Here is a 20,486-nt window from a genome sequence, read left to right as displayed (position 1 = left end):
TAATTTTATTCTGCCACGACTCTAATTTCCACTCTTTAGCTGGGCTTTGATGAAAATTCTTATAGAGTAATGTGGGATCCAATCATGTACGACTCTCTTATTCCTCTTACCCTATCCAAGGCTGGGGGCAGGAAGGAATTCAAACACAAAACAGAAATAGGGCTTTACTTTAGAATTCCCACCAAAAAGAGAAGAAGGGGGGATTACCAAAAATTCTCTCTTAAGAGTCTCAAAATCCAAACCTAATATTTCACTTAATAGGAAGCACCAGTCCCCAATAACTAATATATCAAAGGACACAGGGGGAGAACATAGCAGATGTTGTCCCTTTCTATAAATTTGTGGGCAGGACCATAACACTTAAAGTCCATAGCCCTTGCTAGCTAGTTCTCTCATTGCTGGAAGGAGATTAAGCTGTGTCTATTTTTGTTTTATGTTGTGCTCTTATATTCTGTGGAATTCTGCTTATGGGAAAGCACTACTGGGGATGTACATTTAAATCAACCATTGGCATAATCAACAAAATGAGTCCCAAAGCAACTCAATTCTGGCAGGTTGAGATAGTTAATCCTTCTTTGCATGAACAAAGGGACATTAAATGTCATTACCTTTGAGAACAGAAATGTGCTGCCGGCTCTCTCCATCTGTAGGGTAGCTCCTGAATTCAATATCTTCACCATCTTTCAATTCAACCTTATCATAGCCATACCAGCCAAGGAGTTCATTCATAGTGTTTTCTGCAAAGTTCTGAAAGAGAAGCACAGGTTCCTTTTTTATATAATCAATAACTATTTGAAACGAATGCATAAGTCAAATTCTGTTTGCACTACCCGTTTAATGCCAGCCCTGCCCCACCTCCCCTAGAGTCGTGTTCATTTTTCAAATCACGTTCAAACACTGTAATGCATTTAAATCTCAGGATGACGCATCCAATTATGACAGGCCTTCAGACATTTGCAATTTAAAGATAATAAGAAAAAAGGTATTAGTCTGTTTTGCTTACAAATAGGAAGTCATATTTTAGCATATTCTGCAAAGTTTATACCCCAGACTAACACAAAAGGTAAGGCACGAAAACAGCTAAGAAAATATTTGAAAATGAAAACAATCAAACTTTTGGTGGCTCAGATTAATTTAAATTAGAATTGCTTTCTGATTCAGGTATTGTTCTTTAACATGACTCTTATCTCAGATAAAGCAAAATCTCAGCAAAGAAATAATTTCTCAATTGTCAAGGCTACAAGGGTCTCCCTTTTTAATTTTCCCGTTTGCAAATGTATACTTTAAAAATCAATGCATAATTTGCTTTACAAATTTCACTACTGACAGATTTCCTTCTCCATAAAATCAAAGGTCACTATGATTGTCTTCCAACAAGTAACATAATAGTACCAAATAACTTTAAGGTTAATAGCCAGCCCAGATTTTGGATAACACATGAAAATAGTTTATGAACTATAAACCAACATATAAATGTAAGATATCATTATTGTTGTTATTATTGATACTAAACTGTGAAATAATGGGTATAGTTGGACAGCTTTAAAGCTTTAATATCAGGTGGCTATTTTTTTGTGAACTTATCAACTGCTAGATCTGGAAACAAGACGTGAGACTGTATTAATGATCTTAATGCTTGCATGTGCCTTAAAACATTTCTAAGAAATAGAGTAGAGTGGTAGTCACCAGAGCTGGGAGGTGAGGGAAATGGGGAGATATTGGTCTAAGGGTACAAATTTCCAATTATTAGATTAACAGGTTGGGAGATATAATGTACAGCATGATGATGATAGCTAATAGTACTGTATCATATACTCAAATGTTGCTAAGAGAGTAGATAGATCTCCAATGTTCTCACCACAAAAAAGAAATGGTAACTATGGCAGGTTGGAGGCGTAGCTAATGCTACAGTGGTAATGATTTTACAATATATAAATACATCAAATCAACGCATTGTACACCTTAAACTTACACAATGTGTCAATTATATCTCTTATGTTCTTATGTGTCAATTATATCTCAATAAAGCTGGGGGGACTTAAAAATAAAAAGCAGGACACTATGCTACAGAATAAGGGCTTAATAAATGTTGAATGAATTCTTTTTTTTAAAAAAATCTTTGTCTGGAAAGGCATCCTGAGCTTCCTAGACTTGCTAGAAAAACTATATATTCTAACCTCTGTGGCTCAAAGAATCTTTTCTCATTCTCCCTAGAAGCTGTCATTTCCGAATTACACTGGGATGTATAATTTATATACCTGAAACAAAGCACCCAGGCTAAACCAAGAGTGTACACAGCCTCAACGTGTGAGTTCCATGTTCTCTTGAATTTCACGACTTTAGATTTCAGCAGGGATTGCATAAAAAAGAAAAGATATTACACTACTGACTCCACAAAAACAAACCTGGCATTTCAAACCTCCCACAGAATGTTAGATTCTTTGCTTTAGTGCCTACTTAAGCTCAGGGCTCCAACTGGGTCTATCTGTGATGGTATAGTGCACCAGCAATTTTAAAAAAATCTAGCCAGATTGATTCAGTGCTACCATCCACAAGGCCAACAGTCAGCCATATCACGCTTTAGTGAGGCATTTATTCTCTCTGATGGCTGGTCATGTCCACATTAAATAGACATTCTTTTCATGAATGCACAAAGATGATATGATCGATATGTATAATAAGCTCAGCAACCTCTGGAATACCACTGAGGAGGACTCAGCTAAACACTGCTCTATTCAATCAAAAGAGATCCCTTTAATGAGGCGTCAGTCTCCCCTAACACCCAATTTTTTTCACTAAGCTGAGCGCCTGGTCTGGAGAATGACAGTCCCTAAGCGCACAAATCGAGGTCCTCCATCAGTGGTCTGGCAGCAGAAATCTCCACGGAGAAGGATTACACCTTAAATCAAAACACCAATTCCCCACAGTGTTAAAAGCCAAGTTCAAACCATCTTATTGGTCTGTGTGCTATTTGCCCCAATCTCCAAGAGAACTGTGCCAACGAGACAGAAAATCTTTTGCATAGTAACTCTTGGCCACCATATCCAATTTTCTAGACCGTTTGTATCTGGGCGCCTCTCTCTCCAGTTCTGCCTAACCTCTGAAGTGACACAAAGGCTACAGATGCATAATTCATGGAACAACCTCCCAGCCAAGGATATAGATTTGTTTGTTTTAGTCCAGCTGCAAATCCATTCAGCTTTTCAGAACCAATCCCAGGGATGGAATCCAGAAGTTTCAGACATGCGGGTAAAAACTAAAACCTCCAATGGGTTATTATCACCAAATTCATAATATTGGGACATCTTAACTGCAACACTTAGTTTATGGTTTGTGCTGAAAACTCAGAGACTTCGTGGAACAATCAATGTGAACTTAGTCTATTCTATGATTATCAAGTTACTATAAATGTCAATGAAAATAAGCTCTGAAACATTCCCTTTCTTATCAGTGAAAATAAAAATAAACACCTTGTTGCTTTGATAGATGACTGCAAAAGCAGAATAGGAAAGGTTTATAAACCCTCAAGCTATAAATCTCAAATCTGTCCAGAAAGGAAGACCAAGGTGAAAGAAAGAGAAAGTGAACACCAAAGTTTCTTGTGGCATAAGTATAAGAAACAGACTATTACTTCTGTCTTAAACACACTGTATTAAGAAATCAAAGAACCCCAAGGAATAGATAACTTAAGATTTTTAATTTCTAGGTAGAATTTGATGCTAGATATCATATGGGCTCATTATGGTACGAAACCAAAGGAAATGAAATAGATTTTTGCAGTTATCATCCAAGAAACATAACATTCTAGAAGAAATGAGTTTAATGTTTATGGCCCATAAGGGTTTTCAAATCCTTCTGATAGAAAATTCCAGCGGTTGGTTTTTCAACATTTTTTAAATTATTATCCTCAAAAAAGGATTTTTCTATTAAAAAAATTACTCCTTTCCTACAGATGTTTCTCATGTATGTTATGGTTTTTAAAAGGTGAAAAAATAAAGGTGATAAAAATTAAACTGCAGAGATATTTTGCCAGAAAGATGTTCAAAAATAAGACAAGTTACTTTACCAAGGGAGGTAGTGAAATTTGTTCCCCCCTGCCCCCCCCCCCCCCAAATCTTCACCTAGCAAATATTCTAGAGATGGGGTGGGAAACTAAAGTCTCCAGGTCCCTCCCAGTAGTAAGATTCTGTGAAATCAAAGAACTTGTACTTAGACAAGAAATTAAATACCTTTTGCAAAGAAATATTACAATTATCATGATCACATGTCATAAATTTTACTGAACATTTACTATTTCAAATATTTTATCATTGCTCCCATAAACCATCAAAATTGTGCCAGAAATTTCAATATTCTGGCATCTGAATCGCATTTTGCAGACTGCCTCTCACCCTTGGAAGTGGCACAAAAATCCTCTCTCATACCATGTGGTCCAATTTGGGTTTGGAAAATAGGTCACTATAATTATAATGATAATGTCTAACACTCTTACAGCACTTTATAGTGTTTCCACATCCTTTAACTCTCTGTTCCTTTCAATAACCCAGTAAGTTGGGTATTTGATTTCCACAATAAACTTCTGGTGAACCTAGGTGATACCTTCATTTTACAACCAAACATTAGAGCATCCAGAAAGTAAATGACAGGCATGAGACATCACACAGTAAAGTCAGAACAAAAATACAGATCTTCTGATTCTTATACCAGGCCTCTTTCTACGATCAATTCCATATAGTCCGATGTGTCAGCAATTCCAAAGAAACTACCTCCTTGGACCAATCAAAGAGTTGCAAGGAAATCATACCACAGGATGTCAATGTCCCATATAAAGAGCTTTCCAACCAGGGCCTATATCTACCTATGTTGCTTGCTTTCAGACTTGATCATTGGCCTCTACTCTCCTCAATTATTTGTTTCGTTGGATTGTGTTCAAAATTCACTGTTAAATTTAATCTTCTCATTTTATAATTTTTTGCACATTGCATCTGACTCTAGTTGCTTTGTACTTTTAACATTTATCCCCATGCCTCTTCCTTGCCCTCTCTAATTCCCCTCTCTCGCTTCCAGGGCTCCTAAGGAAAAAAAAAGACAATCCTAACATTTAGTCTGAAAGCATGATCTCTTCCTAGAATTAAACAAACAAACAAAAAAAAATAGGCCACAGAAAGATGGTGGAAAGGCTGGAAATTTTACTATTTCCCCATTCCTTCTGAATTCTTTTGATACAAAAATTTATTTTTGTTGAAACCTAATTCCCAGGACCTTCATTAGATTCTCTCCTTATTCACCTGGAAGTACTGCACAAATGTCAAAGTTCAGTCTAAATGATTTTTCACTGACCACTTTACCAGGTAAATAATAAAGACTGGACTTCAAGGCACTTTGAAAACTGCAGTAATTACAAATTCTCACAATACTTCTGAAATGCAACTACTTCAAGGTCTTCAAAAAGGACTAATGATTTTATTTTGAAAACACCAAATAGACTTTAAAATGTAAGTAGGTACCACGGATTTCTTTCTTACCAGGCCTCATAAAACTGAGTATCAGTGTGTTTTCAACTTCGTATACTAACCAAGAGAGCACAAAGGTTTCAAAGAGCTCCCAATTTTTAATTCAAATGAGGGAAGAGCCATGTCCTCTCTCTCCCCACAAACATAATTCCAGTTTTCACCCCAAGTCCCAGGTCTGGTAAAATATGTCACCTATCCCAAATACACTGTAAGTTACCTGAGGGCAGAAACCTCTTATTTCATTTTACGCCTCACCTAGGACAATGCCTAGCACTTAGAATGTACTCAGTCAATGTGCTAGTACATTTGAATATATTCACAAAATTTTAACTTTTTTTTTAATGTTTATTTACTTTTGAGAGAGAGAGAGAGAGAGAGACAGAGTGTGAGCAGAGGAGGGGCAGAGAGGGAAGGAGACACAGATTCGAATGCAGGCGCTAGGCTATGAGCTGTCAGCACAGAGACCAACGTGGGGCTCAAACTCACGAACTGTTGAGACCATGACCTGAGTCGAAGTCGGACGCTCAACTGACTGAGCCACCCAGGCGCCCCTCACAAATATTTTTTAAATGTATAAATACAGAAAAACGATCAAACAAAATTCAGTAAAATGGATTCTAAAAATAAATATGTGCAAGTTAAAGGAATTGGAATATCCAGTGTTAGTGAGCAGTCTCCTACTATTGGAAATTTAAGTTGATACAACTTTTAGAAAAAGGGTAGTTGACTATATGCAGTGAAAGACTTTAAACACGCACATACCCTTTGATTCAGCAATTGTATTTCTCAGAATTGTAGGAACCATTCAAAGGAAATGCGTGCAAAAATATGCATGTTCAGGAATGTTTATCTCAGGGTTTTTTCTTAGAAACAAACTATATGCCAAACAATAGGAATCTAGTTAAATTACAGCTTAGTCATGGAGTGACTAAAATGGAATACTATTGCGCCATTAAAATATATGCTATAGATAAATTTTTACTGCCATGAAAAGCTATTAACAATATATTAAGTTTTGAAGAAGGTTAGCACACTAGAAGACCTCTTTTGTTTAAAAAAAAAAAAACTATATATCATACATAGAAAAGGGCATTAACAGACATATATCAGAATGTTGATAGTAATTGTGTCTGGGTGGGAAAATTATAGGCTTTGTTTTTCTTTTAGCTTTTGTATGGCTTTTGTATTTTGTATCTTCTGTATTGCTTACTCTACTATTTCTATCGTGTCTGTGTATTAACTTTATAAAAGTAAAAATTACTTTAACTAAAAATTAATTAACACATAGTCTACTCATAGACAATTATATCAGCCATATTCACAGTCCTGATGACAATAAAAAGGATCTGTCAGTCACATGACTTAACTTCAAAACATTCTGGCACACACTGTCTACAAAAGTGAAGCCTATGAGAAATACTTTCAAAGGAAAGGGAAACCCCAATCCTGAACAATTTATAAGGCAGGGGGGAAAAATGCTAGCATCCCTGCTGGTTAAGATTATGAATGACAGAATGATGGTTATTTTTGGAAAATATTTTATCTCCCCCTTCACCTCCATGTGTTCTGACTTCTTAGGTAGGTTTCTGTTAAGCATCACTGAACTTGCTAATTGAGATCTTTAAAGGGGGTAAGATAGCAATTTGCAGAAGAGGCAGTTTCTCTTCTTTCAGAAGTAAGAACTGAACTTGATTAGAAGTCAGCTTCTGATTCTATCCCCACATCTGGCCTAAGGCTGAGTCTAAGTCATCTCTCTCTCTTTTTTAAGGTTTATTTTTTTCTTGAGAAAGAGAGAGAGAGAGAGAGAGAGTGAATGTGAGCAGGGAAGAGGCAGAGAGAGAGAGGGGGACAGAGGATCCAAAGTGGGCTCCAGGCTGACAGCAGAGAGCTTGATAAGGGGCTCAAACTCATGAGCCACGAGATCATGACCTAAGCCAAAGTCCGACACACAACTGACTGAGCCACCCAGGTGCCCCTAAGTCATCTCTCTTAACACAGATCCAGTGGATCAGATTTATTTTAGAGTTCTGCAAGAGGGTTGGGAGGTAAAATTTAAACAGAGAAAAAGAAATATTGTAAGATCCCTTTACAGATTACAAAGTACATCCACATTCATGATCCCGCTAGATCAGATGGTATCCTAAGGAATCAGATGGTCCTTCTCCCCAGAGAAGACCCGTTAGAGGGCTATCCACATGCATGGAACGATAAGAGCAGCGAGATTTGTACTCTTGGTGCAGACTTTACCCGGTGAGCCCTGCTCTTTTTACCTGAACCACAGTTTTGCAATTTGAAATCCTTTAAAGATGGGAGCGCCTGGGTGGCACAGTCTGTTAAGTGTCAGGACCTTGATCTCAGCTCAGGTTATGATCTCGTGGTTTGTGAGTTCAAGCCCCACATTGGGCTCCTCACGGACAGCACAGAGCCTGCTTTAGGATTCTCTCTCTCTCCCTCTCCCTCCCTCTCTCTCTTCCCTGCCCCCACTCATGCTCTCTCTCAAAATAAATAAATAAATATTAAAAAAGAAGAAGAAGAAGAAATCCTTTAAAGATGGTCACTACCCTCCATTTTGCAGCATCGTTTTCGGCCACAACACAATGATTACAATACAGTTCTAAAGGTAGAAGACACATCATAATATTAAAATACAACCCCAGCCTGAAACAGGCCTGAGGAGAAAGTCTTGTTCTCTTATTGATATATTCTAAATTGGATGGCTGTGTAATTGGTATACGAAACCAAAATTGTGTGTTTCCACATATAAAACCTATGTTGCTTTACTGTCTTTTTGTGACACAGAATAGACAATTATGTTCCCACGTTTTCATCCACGGCCAGGACATCAAACGTCCTAAAAAAGGTCAAACAAATGCTGTGAAATTGTGGATTCCAGCCCCAAGGTTAATGTGGCAAACAAGGCAGGTGTGCAGCTGTGTCCGATCACAGCTGTAGAACGGCCCTAAAAATCACCAAGACTTGTTGCATTGTTTTCCTGTCCCTGCCAAAGCCATTGGCCTTAAAACAGGACAGGGTTCCACAGCCCTTTGGTTACGTAAGAGATATTAACACCCATCGGTCTACAGATCCTAAAATATACATTCAGCAAATCGCACTCACCACATGCTTTCATGCCTGTTTACATGTTTCAATTGGCACCATCAAAAACAAAGTACTTTATTTCTTTCTCATTTTACCCAGTAATATCCCTTCTCTTTTAGGAAAATATTCAATAATCTTATTAGCTCGAGAGTGCAAGTGTGGCTGACTTCCCATTCCACAAGAGGAAGTTTGAGACTTGAGAGCTTTTTAAATGATCCGCCTTCTACTACTTCTAAAAACTTTTTTGAAAAGAAAGAGAAAGCAGTATAAAGACTTAATGAAAAGGACACTTCCCTAGGAGATATAAAAAATATGGTCACTCTAACAAGACACTGTCTTTCCCTGGAACTCTCCTTTTTTCAGACAGTCACTTGTGCTCACTGATATTTGCCCTTTCGGAGGCCCTGTTTTTGACTTTCCTTTAAAAACTGTTACCTCTTGGTTTCTATGAGTCTGTCTCTCACACAAGGAGAGTAAGGCTTGGCTTCTCAGAGCAGTGCTTGGCAAGCACAGAGGCAGGAAACGCAGAAGGGAATGAGTCTGTCAGACTCATTTTCTTCTAGTTCAAATGTTTATTTCAGATTCGGGAGGAAGTGGAGTGGTTCCTTTCCATTTCCTCGTCTCTGGAACCTGCGAGTCGTATAAGGCTTAGAGAATCTTGCTCTATCACACTCACAGGTTCATGGACGGAAAAAGAGCCTCTTTTCAGAAAACCCTGGTTTGAACAGAACAGAATTCACAGCTCTCTGTGCCCTCCCAGAAGCATCTCTTAATGGGTTTTGACTGGAGCCTTGAGCAGGACAACTGACAGAAACGTGGAGGACAAGGCTGGTGGGCTCAGGAACATCCTATTCCAGCTCACAAGAAGTAAGGACCATGTCCCAGCTGTCATTAGTCCCCAACCCTACCACGTGGCACACCTGAGGCCAGTGGCTGACAGGTCTTACATAATTTGTGAATGCCACAGTGAGATCTGTCCCAAGCCCACTTTCTAGGTTCCTGAGACTTACTGTGCCTGACAACAGGATGGAGTTTCAGCAGCAAAACTTAAAATATACCTGTTTTAGTAATGAGCTGATTTCAACTTTGAAACATGCCGACTTTCCCAATCTACACCATGATCTTTCTTTCTTTCCCTCTTTCTTTCTTTCTTTCTTTTCTTAATGGAAACCTATTTATCTCACTGCACTCACCAGCTTAGCTCTGCAACTTGCTTTATTGTCTATGCAGTTGACACAGGTCATTTTTAATGCCAAATGGAGACCATCAGAAACCAAATTAGCAAATCTTGTGGTGAGTTTACTACTAAACTTTAACAGATGTTCCTGACTCTAACTGTAGGCATCAGGACTGAAGCATAATTTTAGGTACAAATTATTTACTGGGAATATTTATAGACAGAAAACGTCTTCAGTAAAGGAGACCCCAAGACATTTAATACAGATGATCCTGTAGTTTAACAATTGATAAAGAAGTCAAACGCTGCAAATGCATTAATTATGGTTTGTTTAGGAAAGTTTCCAGGGCAGAGTCCTTGATCTAATCACACTGGTTTTGTCAAAGAGTTTTAAAAGATAAAAATCTGACTCATTATCTCTACTCACAGTGTAGTTTTTTTTTTTTTTTGAGCTGCATTACTGTTCAGTAGCCACTAATCATGTTCACTAATATCTATGTGTGCAAGATACTTACCCTTAAGTAGAACTATTACTGTTACTGTTACACTTACACATATATTTACCTATACACGTCCAATAGTATGAACTAGTTTTTATATTAAATCTGTCATGTTATGGATGAACTCCTGAAATGAATTAGCCCTTCTATGTGTTGGGATTCCTTCCTAAGATCCATTTATTATGATACATGTGAGCTAACAGTACATTGAAGACATATTACATTAGATACAATCACAATATTCACTTTAGAAAACAAAAATAGTCAAAATGTAAATTGCATCACCATCTAATTTTTTTAAATTGTCTCTACTGGTCATTAATTAAACAAGGCATACTCATGACAAATACAGTAAAGTAACGAGTCTTTTTAACCAAGAAAAACCAGGGTGGAGGGAGAAAGAAGAAAAGGAAAGATAAGGTAACATTGTAAAGGTCATAATGAGACAAGCACTTCTACTTGAAGATATTTTCACTACACTATAAGCATCTATGCCAAGTCATGTACTTTTCACACACAAAATTATATTGTATCAAATTTAAATTTGTTACAACTGCCATGCACATTAGACCAGTGATAACGAAAATGTAACTCAATATCTGATCTAGTGAAACAGCCACCAACATTAGCTCCCAGCCACATGAAGACAACCTCCAATGCCATTACTGGTGTCAGCTAAACCTCAGCCAGTTTGTCTTCTCCAGCCATTTTAAAATAAACATGTAACTATCTCAATTAGGAGATCTTGAAGAAAGCCTCATGATGGGGTGATTTTGTCACTCATTCTGAGTGCCCTGCATTTGCTGTACTTAAAATAGACACTTGTGCCAATGTCCTTTCTATTACCCGAAGCGGGGAAGAAAAATCACATACACACCAGTCTTTTTTCTTTCAGCTCACAGAGAAGCAACTTGATCCAACCAGTGTTGAAACCTGAGTAGGTCACTGTACACCATGATAAAACTCCCTAATCCCTGAGCCAAATCTCCCTGAGGGGGGCCTCCTCCTGACCCTCCACTTCCCAGGCTGACTTTTCCATTCGCTCTCTCCTCTTTCCCCCTTTCATTTCCCCTACCTTCAAGCCTTGATATGTGATCCTCGGTGGGGGCTCAGGTTTCCGTTTTTACAGCTTAGGCCGTGCTAGCTGTATACATTCCTTTCTTTCTGCCGGGCAGTGATTACTTACCAGGGTTTAGTTTACACTGGTCCAGATGAAAGCCGTTCAGATGAAGGCAAACACAGCCAGGCAGCTCCAGCGGCACCGATATGAAGCTGCACAAGGCCACATTGTGTTCTCGGTGACATTTTGTTGCACATATTTTTGTACAGGGCAACCAACTTGTTATGTTACTCTACACTTTAGGTTTGGGGACAAGGAGTAGTAATAATACCATGAGGTTTGAGGAGGGTTATACTGATGTGGTTATTAACATTAAAAACAGAAAAATATTAATGAGTTCAAAATAACCTTTCCACCATTTGACTTTGAGAAAGCACTTTTCAAATGAGGACTTTGGGTGCCATTATATTAGAGGAATACCTACAAAACAATTCCAGTAGAAATGGGAATCCATGCATACTGGCATTGTGTGCGTGGACATGACTGGAGGTTTCTGCCGGGGTCTCTCACACACTGGTCTAAACCAGATAGAAAATACCAATCCTACAGGCAACTGAGTTATTTGCTGTGTAAAACTTCTTATTTAATGCCACTCTACACAGAAATGATGAGGACTAAAACTTCAAATAGTAGGTGGTGATTTGGAAGAAAAATAACATTTTAAGAAGAGGAAATTCTGTGCACGAAGGTTAATTCCATACTTAGTCCTGCAGCATTGACTAAAAATTGTGTAATTTTTCCCCTTCACACAATGTTGTTTTTGTTTCTTCCTCACCAGTTCAGACAAACATCTGTTATACTGTAGAAGGACAACTATCTCCCAAACCACGGAGTGCGCCCGCAGCCAAAGTCAACAACGCCAGCCCCAAGCATTGAGCACAGTCAGCCTTTATATCCAGCCGGGATAACATTTCACATGTTTTGATTAAAATTAGCTAATTTGTAATTCTAGAACCTATGAAACTTAAAAGCTGCCATCCATATAGATCACATTAGGTAGTGTTTTAAAGGGCCAGTGCACACTGTGATTTCCTAGTGACTCACTTCTCTCCTGTTCCTGCACCCCCAATTTAAAATGAAATGGAAAAGTAATCTGGAAATGCAGGACAGAAGAGAAGTGTAAGTGAGGAAGAATGGTTATTGTAGACTGTTTGAATTCCAGCCCTCATCAGAAGACAACAGCTCCTACTGGTCTTTTAAAAAACTATCATTTAAATCAATGGTGGTTTCCATCACAAGGAATGGCACTGGTTTCCAGAGCAAATCTTCCTTAACTCCCCTTGGACTGATGCTGCACCCCATGCTTTCAGGCACTAAGTTCATCACCCAGAAATAACAGCTCAAATTCCGAAATTGAGATTGCTACAGACATTTTCTGGAGGAAAGGAAAGCTATAAGCATATGCACCTAGATACTCATACAGCTTGTATTATCCGTGCGCCCCTTCCTAAACACGGGCTTCACAGGAGGCACTCTCACAGAATGTGCTTGTTCTAATCAAGAAAGCGTCAAAGCGCGATAAATTTTACTTAGTCGCATGCCATTTTCATCCAGTCTGTCTTTTAAATACAAAGTTCACCAACATGACTAAGTCAGTTGGCAGTGTTAAGGATTCTATCTTGCAGAAGATAGGGAACACCAAGCCGGCTGCAGAATGAAAGCTAAAGTCCCCCTGAAAACTGCTACTTGTTTGTAATTCACAAAAAGAAAAAAAATTAATATATATATATAATTTTTTTTCTTTAATCAACATCGATTCGTCATATCAACACAGAATAAAACCCTCGCCGGGCAAAAGCTTCAACTTCATGGAAAATAAGTGTGTGTGTCGGGGGGGGGGGGGGGGTTGGCCGGAGCTGAGCGGTGCTCTGGTGCAATCGCTCCAAAGCGAACAGCTGGAGCGCCAGGCTGCTGCGCTCGCCACCTCTGGCGCACCGCTGGCCTGGCGGGGAGCCCGACCTCGCCGACAGGACTCCGGGCTGGCCTTTCCGAACAATGGGCCGGCGCTCGGGAAGGCCGCCCCCCAGACAGCTATCTTTCGGCGGGGCTTGCCCGGGTCTGATAAACTGGGAAGTGGAGCATGCAAAGACGAGCAAGAGGCGGAGGCAGCTGAGCGAGAGGAGCGGACAGGGGCGGGCGAGGTAAGCCGGCCGTCAAAACGGTACCCAGACTCACGCGGCTGGGGCCGCACTCGCCGGGGCACTGACAGCCTCTCTACACCGTCGCAGCTGGCTACTTGAGGGGAAGCGGGATCGAGGCGCTGGGAGACGGACTGGAGGCAAGGGTGGAATCGAGCGCTCCCGGGGTTCCTCGGCCCGGCAGCGCCTCAACTTTGGAGGGATCCGAGGAACGGTTCCCGAAGAAAGGGAAGAAACTACACACGGCCGACTAGGAAAGCCTCTTCACGACGTCCACCCGCCACTTGGGCCCCCGGTCCCCTCCCTCTGAAACGCGCCTGTGCCAATCTGGGGTTTATAAGGTTAAATAGTATGTGGTTTCCTGGCCGCCCCCCCACCCCCATCAAATCGGAGGCAGGCAAATCTCGGGGATGCAGCCCGCGAGTTGGCCTCGGTTTTGCACCTGGAGGAAGAGCTGAGGCGTTCTGGGCGTCCTACAGAAACTGACAAGCGCTCCCCGTACCCCCCAAATCCGTACAACGGCCCAAAGGGAGCGGGCGGAAGAAAGAGCTCAGTCTCTCCAGCCCCGAAGTCCAAAAATACCTTCATTTCCTCATTGATCTCCCTTTTCACTGGGTGAGCCGGTTTCCTGCTCCTTTTATTTTCCGGAGGTCTCCCTTCTTTCTCCATTTCTGCCATGTTTTTGTGTCTGGTTTCTGTGGAGATGAAATGGCTGCTGCCGCCGCCGGCGGTGGTGGTGGTGGTGGTGTCGGTGGTGGTGGTGGAGGTGGTGCTGATGGTGGCAATGCTGGCGGAGGTAGCGGTGCTGGCGGGGCTGGGGCTGGGGCTGGGAGGGGGGAGGGCAGGCGGGCGCCGGAGAAGCGGGGTCTCTTCTAGCGGCGGAGAACGTCAGTGGCTGTCACAGGGAAAGGTAGCTCGAGGAGTCTCAGGGATGCCGCCGCCGCCGCCGCTCCTGCTCCCGCTGCCGCTGCCGCCGCCGCCGCCAACGCCGCCGCCGCCGCCGCTGCCCCTGCCGCCGCCGCTGCTTCTGCCGCTCCCGCCGCCGCCGCCGCCGCCGGGCTGCATCCTCGGTGCCCCGTGGAGTCGTCAGCCATCTTCCGTCGCTCTGTCCGTCTGCATGGGCGAGGGGAACGAGGGCCGGGCGCGGAGAGAGCTGCTCTGGGCGTGCGTGCGTGGATGTGTGTGTGTGCGCCCGGGAGAGCGCGCCAGCACCGGCGCCCAGCGCCTCCCGCGAGCCGAGCCGGGGGCGGGCCGGGGGCCGGCGCGGGGAGGAGGGGGCCGGAGGGAGGGGGAAAGGTGGAGGGGGGGGGGCTGGGACGGCCCCCAGCTCCGGAGCGGGCGTGGCTTCCACCGTCACTGAATACGCGGATGCTGCGCGGCCCCGGGGGCTGCTCGCGGCCGCTTGCTCATCCGCGGCGGGCACCGGCGGGACGCGGCGCCCCTCGCGGCCGCCACCTCGGCATGACGGCCCCTGGGGCCGCCCCGACCCCAGCTGTTCTCCTTAGCTCCGTGATGTGGGCTCGCGTGGGTTTGGAGTTGGCTTTTGAGCCGGTCCTAGAAGCTGCCGAGGGGGGGGGAAATGAATGGGGGTGAAAGGAGGAGGTTGGGCGGTGGGAGGGCACGGGGATTCGAGGTCGAGTTGCAAGAGGGCCGCTTTCTTTACCCCCGGGGAAGGCAGACTGAGCTCGCCGCCTCCGGATTCCAGCGCCAGGGTCTCGGGAGAAAGGAGACCACAGCCCTGACCTCCCCCACAGCTGCCAGGATAGTATCCCCCCCGTCCGGGGGCCACCTCTGGGCGTGTGGAGGCGGGAGGCCCCTTGGAGAGGTCCGTGCGCCCAGCTCCGCCGGTCCCCAACCGGGTGCGAGCTACGACTGCGTTTGCAAGACAGCTTTTGCCTCTCAATGAACCACTTAGAAGTAGGACATCTCGGACCTCAGCCCCCTGTTCTTTCTTTCCCCTCCAGTTCTCTCTCTCTCTCTCTCTCTCTCTCTCTCTCTCTCACACACACACACACACACACACACTGGTGTCTCACTACAAAGTAACAGTTTTACCCTGTGACCCCGTGCGCACCCTTGTCCCAGTGCCCTGGGTTTAACCTCAGGGCATTGGGTGCTGCTGGGAGCGCGGGGTCCCGTTTATAAGGTTTCGTCCTCCGGGAGCCAGCTGCGTTCGCCCCGCCTGGCAGGACCCTCCCTCCACCGCCGGTGGACACTCTTCCCCACGACTTCCCTGCGCGCGGCTGTTCTCCCCCATTCGTGCTCTCTCCCCCTGCGCTCGCACGCCTTCGCTTTGGCCCACTAGGTCCGTGCCTGGGGCCAAGCTCGGGTTGCGTTTGTGGCTCTCTGGGCTGAGGCATTGGCGTGAGAGGTTTGATGAGGCTTCCGTGAGACACGCAGCCCCGAATGCTGGTACACGCTGCGGGTGACACATTGACGTTCGCTGCTTGGCTTTCCCGCGCCACTACACTTCGTAATTACCTGACACAATGCGATATGGGGGTGTCCATTGTTCCACTGCTTGTTATTGTGGAGTGTTCATTATAACCGTGGTGGAACTTAAAATTACACAATTTTTTTAAGTACTTAAAGATTGAATGAATCGGCTTGGGGAATATGAGTCAGCTTTCCATTAAAATCTGTTTGGCCTGTCAAACAAGGCTCATTCTGGGTATCACATTGCCTAATTTGCATTTTAGCATTGTTTTGTTTCTTAAACGTCAAGTTGGAGATATTTGGGAGCTTACTCGGGAGGGCTGAGCACCTCTACGGTGGCTGTTTTGCATTTTAGCATTATTTTGTTTCGTAAATGCCAAATTACAAATACTTGGGAGCATATCCAAGAAAGCTGAGCACCTCCTCTCGCCTCTTCTCTTCCCTGTGTGGAGGGAAGGAAGGGAAACCGCACCCCTCTCTGCGTGGCTCGCTGGATCCCGAGCGAGCCAGGTCGCCAGAGCGAGAGAAGCCGAATCAGACTGTGCTCCTGCAAGGGGTCCAAGCAAAACATTTGCCCGGGAAAAAAAGTTTAAGATCCTGGGGCGGTTACCTGGGGCAGAAAAAGTCGAGAGAGGAGGATTACTGAGTTTTTATGGAGCGCCCTGCCGTCCAGGGATCCCCTATTCAAGATTTTTCTAGCAGCCTCTGGGAGTGTACCCAGGGATGCACAGGTGTGAGCCCAAGTCCTCTGGCGAAGTTGAAGCCGGGAGTAGCCCACAAGAAACCTACAACGACCCTGGCAGCAAGGGTGAGGAGAGGAGCCCAGAACTGTACTAGCCGTACCCACACGCCCCCCCCCCCCCCCCCCCCCCCCCGCCCTGCCCCGTTTTCCTAGAACAATAACACAACATTCCTGAACGTGTGAAAGTGAGTGTTTTTCCGCAGTGAGGAATAGCATCCTGATGCTGTTGCCAGTAGGGAGAGATGAAGAGGGAATCTTTATGGTTTTTCAACCTGAATTTCGTCCAAAACATCTGGTAAATAATATGTGGGTTGGAGGTAGTTTGTTTTCTCTGTTTTGTCTTCTTGGTCTTTAATGAGAAGTAGTGAGAAACTTTTTTTTTTTTTTTTTTACTTTCGAATATTCTAAAAGTGTGGAAACATATGTCATAAAGTATGCACAAAGGGAAGCTTTTTGTCTTCTGGAAACATATTTAAGTCCTCTCTGTTTCCTTCAGTGCCAAAAGCATTACAATTGATTCACTGTTGTTCACTTGATATCAAATAACAAGTTATATGCCCCAAGTCCTAAGATACAGTTTCACAAGTTAAGAATAAAAAGAAAAGGTGAATTGCAGCCCAGAGTTATATGTAGTGGTAGCTATACTTCCTTTAAAGAAATCTCTTCCTCTGAAATGGCTCATTTAATAAAAATGATGATATTAATCAGCTACCTGTTCTTTCACAGGCACATGTCTTCCAGCAAATGGAGGTGGCAATGTTGTGTTAGAATCCACGATGCCTATCTTCAGTGACAGAATGAAACCTCTGATAGTGTATGTGAGGAAACTTTTAGTTCAGAACGAACTTCAGAACTAATGACTGTTACACCTTATTAATGACCAGTTTTAGGTTTCTTCAAATGTACTATAGATGAAGACAATCGTAACAAGAGTTGCTGCTTTATGAATTTGGACATATCATGAGTCTCATAATGTTCCCTAGATAACTTTATACACTTTGTTAGAGTATAACCCTGTGTAGGAAGAACAATGGCCTACATCTTGAAAGAGCCACTCATTTGCTACTATGACCCTGGACATAGAAAAAGTCTTCAATATTCCCCTTACTGTACCCCTGCCAGTCACCGAATTGAGTATGGGACTGACCTTTCATACATTCCTGGGATATATTTTTATGACTTTTACTCTTCAAGGCTTCTTTGATATTCATTCTAACCAGATTCACCTAGGAAAACACATCAGAGAGAAGATGAAGGACCTAGGATGGTGTGCCTTGGGCCCTCAGCTTCTAGATCTGCTTCTTTGTTATCTCTAAGAACTCCCAACTCACACGCCCAGTCCTCATGCCTGGTAATGAATTAATAAATATTTGCTGATTGATTTGTATGGCATAACAACAAACTTACAAAGACACTTTCCCGTATATTGTTTGAAATTAATGCTCACCTCGAACAAATTCTGTGGTCTAACCAAATATGGGGACTAAAACACGTGGAGTAATTACTATGCTAAACACATTGTAAGAATTATATCACTGAATATTTACAAAATCTTATGAGGCAGCTTCTACTATTGTTTTTTTATTTCGCTTTTTGTGGGTTTTTTCCCTTTTCAATGTTTTATTTAAATTCTAGTCAGTTACCATACAGTGCAATATTAGTTTCAGGAGTAGAATTCAGTGATTCATCACTTATGTATAACACCCAGTGCTCATCATAACTGCCTTCCTCAATACCCATAACCTATCTAGCCCATCCCCCACCCACCTCCTCCATCAACCCTCAGTTTGTTCTCTATCTGTAAGAGTCTCTTATGGTTTGTTTCCCTCTCTCTTTGCCCCCCTCCCATATGTTCATCTGTTTTGTTTCTTAAATTCCACATATGAGTGAAATCATATGGTATTTACCTTTGTCTGACTTATATTGCTTAGCATAATGCACTCTACCTCCATCCGTGTTGCTGCAAATGGCAAGATATCATTCTTTTTTATGGCTCAGTAATATTTATACATACATATGTGTGTGTGTGTGTGTGTGTGTGTGTGTGTATGTATGTATGTATACCACATCTTCTTTATACATTCATCAGTCGATGGATATTTGGGCTCTCTCCATAGTTTGGCTATTGTTGATAATGCTGTTATAAACAGCAGGGTGCATGTATCCCTTCAAATCTGTATTTTTGTATCCTTTTGGTAAATAGCTAGTAGTACAATTGCTGGATCCTAGGGTAGTTCTATTTTTAACCTTTTGAAGAACCTCCATACTGTTTCTCAGAGTGGCTGCCCCAGTTTGCATTCCCAACAGTGCATGAGGGTTCCCCTTTCTCTGCATCCTTGCCAATACCTGTTGTTTCTTGTGTTCTTAATTTTAGTCATTCTGACAGGTGTGAGGTGGTATCTCATTGTGGTTTTGATTTGCATTTCCCTGATGATGAGTGATGCTGAGCATATTTTCATGAGTCTGTTGGCCATCTGGATGTCTTCTTTGGAAAAGTGTCTATTCATGTCTTCCGCCCACTTGTTAATTGGATTATTTGTTTTTGGGGTGTTGAGTTTGATAAGTTCTTCCTAGGTGTTGGATACTAATCCTTTATCAGATATGTCATTTGTAAATATCTTCTCCCATTCCGTAGGTGATGCAGCTTCTACTGTTATCCCCATTTCACAAATGAGGAAAGTAAGGCTTGCACAAATTATTAAGTCACAAGCTAGTAAGTATGGGGATTTGAGTCCATAACTTCCTGTTGAACTCTAGATATGGAGTTCTTAACACCTGATTCATGATAACCTGATTTAATGAGTTCCTTTTAATAATCTATATTTTATCAAATCTAAGACCCTTGGTTTGTTTGTTTTTACATTTTAACACCTCTGAGATTGTGATATATCTTACAATGAATTCTTACAATTATAAATGACAGCTTCCCCACCCCACTCAATACTACATAAAATGGTAGCATATTCTCCAATCATTGGTGTATTTGGCTATGTCAGGTTATGCTGCGATTGGCAAAACAGAAAATCTCAGGACTTAAAGCAATGAACGTTTATGCTCCTTGTTCAGACAAAGTCTCCTGAAGATCTGTGTGACTCTCCAGAGCAACTGTCTTCCATGTGATGGCTTGGTGTTGCAGCTCCAGGCAAGCATGTCCACAGTCAGTACTCCAGGAGAAGATGGAGCCCTGGAGGATCTCTCACCAGCAATTAGATGCTCCAGCCTGGCAGTGACATATGTCACTTCTGCCCCGGTCCATTGGCTAGAATTAATCATATGATTCTGCCCAACTGCTAAGGAAGCTGGGAAATTTAAGTCCCCCAAAAGGAGAGGATAACTGGATATAGGTGAGCATTTAACATTTATACCACAAAGGCATCTTCATTCAATGACATCTAGTCATTAGGGTCAATTCATGTAAATATCAGGGATCTTTTTTCTTCAAAACCAATGAGCAGCAATTGGCCTGCTGATATTCCATCTAAAGCATACTTTCAAAGTTCATGGTCATGTTTAATTTCAGAAGATGAAATTCAAAATCAATTTCAAATAGAACATCATGAAACAGCAGAACCATAATGCAAGTGCTTTAACCAGTGTCTTACAGATGAGCTTCCAGAGCTTTGCAAACTCCTAAGATCATATACAGAACATTCAGTTCATTTTTTTTTTTCCTGGGCAATGGGCATATATGTGTCATTATGTTTTCACTTAAGATTCATAACTTATTTATTCAACAGATATTTATATATCCAGGCACTGTT

General features: G+C 42.4%; 1 protein-coding gene across 1 annotated transcript in view; it reads right to left on the bottom strand.

The window, feature by feature from the left end:
- The window catches only part of SOBP (sine oculis binding protein homolog), a 163,746-nt gene extending 149,324 nt beyond the window's left edge, over positions 1-14,422 (bottom strand). Inside the window, exons 1-2 of the mRNA XM_049654092.1 lie at positions 14,130-14,422; positions 609-747 (exon numbers count right to left, since the gene is read on the bottom strand). Of these exons, the coding sequence (XP_049510049.1) occupies positions 609-747; positions 14,130-14,225 (235 nt within the window). The 5' untranslated portion in view covers positions 14,226-14,422. The remainder of the gene's footprint in view (positions 1-608; positions 748-14,129) is intronic.
- Between the last annotated feature and the right edge of the window lie 6,064 nt (positions 14,423-20,486).

This window comes from Panthera uncia (assembly GCF_023721935.1).
Source record: "Panthera uncia isolate 11264 chromosome B2 unlocalized genomic scaffold, Puncia_PCG_1.0 HiC_scaffold_24, whole genome shotgun sequence".
Classification (NCBI taxonomy): Eukaryota; Metazoa; Chordata; class Mammalia; order Carnivora; family Felidae; genus Panthera; species Panthera uncia.
This window is presented reverse-complemented; position numbering and strand designations above follow the sequence as displayed.